A 7,924-nucleotide genomic window follows, 5' to 3' on the forward strand; every position below is an offset into this window, starting at 1 on the left:
TGCTCAATGTGAACAAAATGGAGCCAACAGATGCTAACGGGATCCCCCGGAAACATCACGGCTAATGTGCAGGTGAGTTCCTATCTAACAAACTAAACTTGATGGATAATGGAATTAGGATTGATATGTAATTTATTTCATGTAAATCTATTTTTATTGCACCTCAGTTGAGAAAACGTTGAGAAAAAGAGTTTTATCCGTACACCACAAATTTTAGCATTTTATGTTATTGCAAAATTACCATGTCAAATATGAACTTTAAAAGAAGCTACCAATGATTAGATGAAGACCATAACTGCACGTTTTTTAATGTAATTCACAGTCCTCAAATACTATTTTATACATGAAAAAGGCCTTGCATTCTGGGAAACTGCGTTACTGCTGAGAGTGTTGTATTGCCTGCACACACTCCTGCTGTGAAGTCCCTGTCTTCTTCTTCTTTTCCTTTGGGCTGTCCTTGGGTCACTAAGCTAAGCTTCATTCATCTGTTTTCCAGAGCAGACCTCCACCTCTCTAGAATTTCCTCCACCTGCTCCCTGCTCTCACTACAAATCACAATGTCATCTGCAAACATCAAAGTCCATGGAGATTCCTGTCTAACCTCATCTATCAGCCTGTCCATCACCAGAGCAAACAAGAAGGGGCTCAGGGCTGATCCTTGATGCAGACCCACCTCCACCTTGAACTCCTCTGTCACACCTACAGCACCTCACCACTGTCTTACAGCTCTCATACATGTCCTGCACCACTCTAACATACTTCTCTGCCGCTCCAGACGTCCTCATACAATACCACAGCTCCTCTCTCTGCACCCTGTCATACGCTTTCTCTAAATCTACGAAGACACAATGCAACTCCCTCTGACCTTCTCTGTACTTCTCCATCAGCGTCCTCAAAGCAAATACTGCATCTGTTGGACTCTTTCTAGGCATGAAACCATATTGCTGCTCACAAATGTTCACCTCTGCCCTTAGCCGAGCTTCCACTACTCTTTCCCACAACTTCATTGTGTGGCTCATCAGCTTTATTCCTCTGTAGCTGCCACAGCTCTGCACATCTCCCTTGTTCCTAAAAACAGGCACCAGTACACTTCTCCAGTCCTCAGGCATCCTCACACTCTCCAAGATCAAAGAGTGTGTGACATTAGTATTTGATGGTGAGTTAATGTGACATTATGTGGATCATTAGTTTTTTTTAAGCTAAATTTGTTATCAAATACTCAATTGAGTTTCTGGAACTATTTAAGGCTATATTGCATAAATGAATATTCACAGCGGGCTGTTAGCTTAGTGACTTATAATATGTATTAAACTAGAAGTTTGGACTTTTGTGCTTAAGAAAATAATCAGGAATTATAAAGTGGAGCTCAACAATCAGGTTGGGGAGAGAGCTGCTTTAATCCTGATGTTCCAGTTAAAAACCCAATTTCATCCTGTGTCCTTATGGTACAAAAGAGATCTTTAAAGTATTACTATATTTGTACTTTTCCTGTCCATGTGTCTTTGAGTGCATTCAAGCAAGGCAAATTGCTTCGTGGTTATGTCAGTGTCTTTCATGAAACCCAAATTCTTTCATAGCAGTAAATTACCAAAGACAGAACCGGAATTTAAATGAAAATAATAAACTTAACATCTAATATGCAGCAAAATCCACCAAAAGTAAACAATAAAATAATCCTGTTACTTCCCAGGAGCAATTTGAAAAGAGGACATAAAATATTGATATAACTTCTTTTTCTCCTTACGTAACACAGCTCCATAACTAATCTTATTACTTTGAGTACAAAGTAACAAAACAAAGCACCAGAAGTGACTCTACACCTGCCACATTGAAAGCCTGTATTTAATTCTTAAAGGATTTTCCAAGGACAGGAAATGCACTGTTCATAACAACATCAATTCAACATCAGTCTACTAGATGGAGACATTTGCCACGATAACACTAGTGTAGCACACATACACAAGACTGCAGAGAAAGAATCCTGCCCAAGGTAATAAAATGACGTTTAACCCATCTCCCAGAGAAAGGAGAAGGAACCCCTTCCTTTCTTAGACCATGTCTTGGAAAGCTTAAATCAACTTTCTCTAGCTAACAAAAACTGTGGTCCTGTGACATTTAAATGAGCATAGACACAGAATCCTTGATTTTGTAAGTGTAAATTATTAACACTGTAAATCCTTATCAGGATCCAATTCAGGTTCAACCCAGAAGATCCTTACATGAACGACCAGACTGTACCGTGTACTTAGAAATGGGGGAGGGCTGCTGGTGGTAGCGTCGTCCTATTATTCTGCTTATCTGTGCCGGTTACTGAAGAAGCTCAACTTATTTGCAAATTAAAGACATTGTTTCCAAACTCTTTTGGATAATTTGAATAAAAATACAATAAGATGTAATGAAAAAATTAAATATAAACATGGAGAGAGACCACCACAAGCAAACTGCCCATTCTGGTGCAGACAGCCGCTAAACATACAGTTATGTCAGAAACATTTATATTTCTTGACTAAAAATACTTCAAATGCAAATGGAGGATAAGATCAAGGTTTATGCTGTCAAAATATATGAAGGATGATGACATTAAAGGTTCAGCAACTATGGGCGGGACACAAAGCTTATACCATGATGTTGCTATATAAACTGTCTTCCTGCTGTAAAATTTGACTGGATTCGTAGGCAGTAGGTACTGCATGCTCTGTTAAGCTACTTCTGCTAGATGCACAACTGAAGCAGTTGAATTTTCTTTTACTTTAAGTCATCAACAGCCTGGACTGCTGCCTCTGTATGTAAAGCTTTTGCAACTTTTTTTGTGCAACTGAGAAATAAATCACTTAAGGTGAAAAGACAAAATAAAATGTGTTTCAAGGGTCACCTCTGTTAAATTATGTGAATAATAACTGTATAAGGTGGCGCAAACAAATAAAAATGACTCTGAAATGTGCCGTGTCTGCAGTAGTGACATCTACAGGTCAAACACTGGTTCATGTGTAAATGGGTTTTTGTGAGCACAACACCACCTTCTAGTGGTTCCCTGGATTTGCATGGATGAGGCTTAAATAGGTTGGTTACTTTAAAATGTATACACCCCCATAGCAGGCAGAAGGAGAAGGAGGCTGTTAATAAAAAGCTGAGAACTGCACTTCCCTGACAGGCAGCAGTTCTAAGCCCCTACATCTGTATACAAATAATAATAATAATAATAATAATAATAATAATAATAATAATAATAATAATAATAATAATAATAATAATAATAATAATAATAATAATAATAATAACAGTTTTACTTTCAGTTAACTTTCCTACAAATAGATGTTACAACAATATTATTTTTTTATCATCTATCATGTGGTTATAGTTGTAACCACTGATCCTGTTCAGGACACAGGGTCTTCCACTGATCAAGAATCTAAGAATCCATCCCGAAGAATCTACAGGTTTTAATTAGTTTAGGCTTTGGAAGATCATCTTTAACAACTCACATTATTTGTTTATTGATGCTGAAAGTTCTGAAAAAGCTTTTAATTTGCCCAAGGCCTCTTCACGTCCTGCTAGTGATCATGATGGACTACAGCTCGTGGCTTCAGTGCCAAGATACCAGCATGTCCACAAAGTTCAAGAAGCTCGGTGCATGCAACCCAACCTTACTAAGAGGAGTGGCAACTTTCCAAGGTCTGATAGAAAACTACATTGTGACATAGTAACAACACAGAATGTCAGAACAAATTGTGAATAAATCAACAATAGAAACAATATGAGCTGGTACTAAGTAAAATCATGCCCAAAAATCATAAGTTTTTGAATATTCAGAGTCCCACAAAGACACCAGAGTTGGTGAGAGGAGGATTATATCTCCAGCTTCAAAGCCACTACTGACCTCCACTCGTTCCTACAGTTAACAGTCTTAGATAGTTGTTGCTACTTACAGTTCTAATTAAGCTGTTTATAGCAACTTTTATGTTGTTGATTTTTGTCTTTTGTCACCCTTTTATATGTAAATGTATTTCATGTGGAAACACTATGAACTGTTGGTCTCTACGTTTCACACACTCAAATGTTTTTATAAATGTTTGCTTGCTCTCATTTCTGTTTTTCTCTCATTTCCAAGACACTGAGCAATAATACTTGTACTCAAACACAGGAGGGCGCTGCTGCTTCTTAATTCACAAACAAGGATTTGAAAAGCTCTGCTGAGTTCACAGAGTAATATTAAGAAATAAAGACAGAAGACTTAGCGGGTTCTAGTTACATATTATGTCTGATAACTACAGAATCATGTACTGTATGATGAACTCAACATCCATCATATGTTTACATCATAAGTGTAAAGTAGTGAATAAACATTTACTCAACGTTACAGAAGGAAAGTTACATTAAACTTTTAGAGCTTGGTCTTTTTTCTGTTTTTCTTATGAAAAATGTCTTCCCCCTTTTGGAAAACTTTCCCATCAGGCTGTTCTCTCCACTTCACAGTGACTTCACTCACTCCATTCTCCTTCAGTCTATCCTGGAGCTGGAAACGCAGAAAGGTAGACATGTTTTATATATCCATGCAAACTCACATGAGAATAAAAAATACCTTAAGGTAATTAAGTTAACAAAATGTATCTATATGTAATCTATATGTTGAACTTATTAAATAATAATGAAATATTTTATGTGTTAACCAGTAAATGAACAAGTTTATCAAAATCTTAAAAACCTAAATTGGATGTTTATCTGTCTGTGCTTTTATTGAAGCTTTTCTAATGCAGAACTGTGTTTTTTTATACATTATCACACATTTATCTTTGGTGGTTTCATGCTGATTTGTATCACTGTAATTAAAACAACAACAACACCTTTTTCAGGATGTTTGCTTCCACTGCAGGATCATTCAGATCTACAGAAGAGTCCTTCAGCTTCATCCCGAGTTTCACTACCTGCCTCTTTACTGCTTCTTTTACTTGTTTTTTGAAAAAATGAAAGACAGACAGAGAAAGGAAAAAAAAAAGTTTGCTGTGGGTGATACTTCTTCCAGAACTGTAACTGAGTACATTTTGTTGATTAAGTTTATTATAACTTGTGTTATTCTGCTTTCTACAGACAAAAACCTAATCAAACACTCACCCGGTGAAGACATGTAGCAGACAAATGGGTTCCGTGTCTCACACGGCTGAAACCTCCATCTTCCTGATTTCTGCAAATCTGCCACACCGCATGTCACGTTCATCAAGCCAATGTGGTTTGCAACCTGATCCAAGTAGGTGAATGAAAAGATGCTCTGATCAGACCAGTAAAAACTGGGATCTCTGAACAGACCAATCCATGCATAGTTAGACTGCATCAAGTTCTGGATATTGAGGTTCTCTGCTCTGTTTCTCACAGTGACCAGGTCTGTGAATTTCTCCCTGCAGTAGCCCTGAGCACTGGACCAGTTCATTGCTTTATTCACAAAAACAAAGTCAGGATTCATCTGAGATCCTGCAGTTAGAGTTTGGAGACAAAAAAGGGTTTGAGCTACATTTAATCCACATATTGAATTTTGCCTCATAATTGCATCACTACATCAACAAATGCTTTGTTCTATTTTACCACTGTAACAGAAGAAGCAGATAGGGAACGTGCATTGATCATCGAACCATGTTCCATGAGCGCCAGTGCTCACACAGAACTGATCGGCTAAGTCAAAGTTTGGTTCTTTTTCAATATTAGTCTCCCAGTTCCTAAAATCAGCATCACTCCCTGTGTATCCATCTGACCACGTCCAGTTGATCTCATTGTACAGACCAATCCAGACCTGAGAGTTGTAACCAGCAGATAAAACTGTATTGATAAGTTGGTTCATTTCTTCAGTGTTTCCAATGGTGGCCAGGTCTGTGTATCTCTGTCTGCAGTAGCTCTGAGCTTCAGTCCAAGTCTTTAAATCAGGAACATAGTGGTACTGATGGAGGAGGCAGGTGGAGAGACTCCAACCTGTGAGGAGAACAAAGGTTTTAGGGGATAAAGGTTGTATCCACAGTCTGAGTGTTTGTTAAACCATTTAAATTTGCTTTTTAAAGGTTTATTACCAATGTACATTGTACAAACTAAACTATTGATGAGACCCTCAACTCCGTCATTCAGGTCTACAATCCTGCCAACAAACGACGTCTGGTGGTCCCAGCACCGCACAGAAGACAACAAGCAAAACTCTTCAGCGCAGTGATCCCACGAGGGTGGAACGAGCTACAAAACTCTGCACGCTCAGCAAACTCCCTCCCAATATTCAAAAAATTGCTGCAAACAGGAATCTTCTGCATCTTCCTATGCACTTGAATCTATTTTTTTTAAATAATAAAATTATAATAATACCTTTCTTTCTGTTCTTTTTTGCACTTGCATCTCGTGAAATGTAAACACTTTTCTGATAGGACTTTGCTTTGATGTTTTTCTCCTTGACTTAGATTATTGCTGCCCTTCACCTCACGTGTAAGTTGCTTTGGATAAAAGCATCTGCTAAAGACATTACAACCTAACCAGTCCTGTTTCTGGTTAGGTTAAGGCAAGAAAATCACTGATGTTAGGGTTAGATAAAGATTGTGAATGTGTTAAAAAGTGATAAGACACGTTTTGCGTGAAAGGACTTTTAATGTTTTTTTTTCATCCTCTAGCTGCTTGAACTGGCTAAGCAATAAAAAGCTTTATTATTGCTATGGTCACAAATACTGGACATTGCACCACAGGATCGCATATTCTGGCAGAAAACCAAACTGGATATTTTGCTGCAAGATCAAATATTTTGACCAGGAAAAATATATTGTGGTAACTTTTAATTGATATGATAAGTTTTAACATATTTGCTACTGGCCTATTACGTTACATGTCAACATATTCGATATAAAAATATAATTGCGTTTGCTGTTTAGTTGTATAGGAACTGAATTTTTAAGCGACAGGGTTGATAAAAGACTGCATCTGACATTTTGATGGCTGTTGGTCTGAAGGTACTTGAAGAATGACCACATGGAGGTCGTAGGAAGCCGCAGAAACAATAATGGGCCTTTAAGCCTAGTACTTGTTCTTTATGCCACATTGTTGGTAAAAGTGTTTCTGTATTCTAGTATTGTCGCCTACAGTTTGTGACTTCTAACAAAACTGAGACACAAACTGAACTATTAGCAGTTCCATCTCAAACACTTCCCTCTAAATAGTCACATGGTTTCGTTCAAATAAGTGATTGAGGTAAAAAGGTCGAAAGAGACATATTCTCATAAAAATGTCAATAATGTGTCAGCTTGTCAATGTCAAATGTCAATAATAATACAAAATTAACATATGAGTCACATATCAGTCATTGACACACTGACTAAAATTAGCTGATAATATTTTAGTGCAGATTTTTTACTTATAATTCTGTAAAAGACACATTTTATCAAATATTGCGTCAAACTAACTACTAAATGTTTGTGAACCATACTTGTAACACTTAATGAGTTACAATAACTATGATATAATATAAAACATTTACAATTTTAAAGATGTCACAGACCTGAGAGACTCAACACAACCAGCAAGATCCTTTTCATCATGATGCTGCTCTGTGGTCTGCGTGTTCCCATCTAGATATATGAAAGTATACTGTAAGTACAAAGTTTACTGCTTTGTTGTACTCTTTATGCAAAACACATTGTAATAGATGCTTTATGGAAATAGTTTCCCTGCAAAAACAGAGCAGTGAGAGAAAGTTTGAAAGTTTTTTTGCAGGATGACAAATAAATTATAAAAAATATATATTGTAGTGTTTCTTTGTAGGGTGATTATTGTAACCTACAAAAAAACCTTATATACCCTCTTAGGACCTGGCGTCCACATGCAGGTACATCACATTTTGAGTTATATTTGCATAGTAGATAAAATTGTGCGTTGTCAAGTGGTACGACAACAAACCAGTACTGATGATGTC

At 37.1% G+C, this 7,924-nt stretch overlaps 1 protein-coding gene across 1 annotated transcript; it reads right to left on the reverse strand.

Moving 5' to 3' along the window:
- Positions 1–4,149: 4,149 nt before the first annotated feature.
- LOC137138174 (C-type mannose receptor 2-like) lies at positions 4,150–7,572 on the reverse strand. The gene is made up of 5 exons (XM_067525181.1): positions 7,511–7,572; positions 5,575–5,955; positions 5,110–5,463; positions 4,842–4,945; positions 4,150–4,513 (listed from the first exon to the last, which is right to left on the reverse strand). Exons 1-5 carry the CDS (start codon positions 7,548–7,550, stop codon positions 4,382–4,384), a joined length of 1,011 nt encoding a protein of 336 aa, XP_067381282.1. The 5' UTR covers positions 7,551–7,572; the 3' UTR covers positions 4,150–4,381.
- Positions 7,573–7,924: the final 352 nt, after the last annotated feature.

This window comes from Channa argus, chromosome 12, assembly GCF_033026475.1.
Source record: "Channa argus isolate prfri chromosome 12, Channa argus male v1.0, whole genome shotgun sequence".
Lineage (NCBI taxonomy): Eukaryota > Metazoa > Chordata > Actinopteri > Anabantiformes > Channidae > Channa > Channa argus.

Coding starts and splice junctions, on each gene's coding strand:
- LOC137138174 (XM_067525181.1), bottom strand. CDS start 7,550: ATGATGAAAAGGATCTTGCTGGTTGTGTTGAGTCTCTCAG. Junction 5,464..5,574: donor CTGCTTCTTCTGTTACAGTG/GTAAAATAGAAC, acceptor CTCTAACTGCAG/GATCTCAGATGAATCCTGAC. Junction 4,514..4,841: donor AAGCAAACATCCTGAAAAAG/GTGTTGTTGTTG, acceptor CTGCGTTTCCAG/CTCCAGGATAGACTGAAGGA.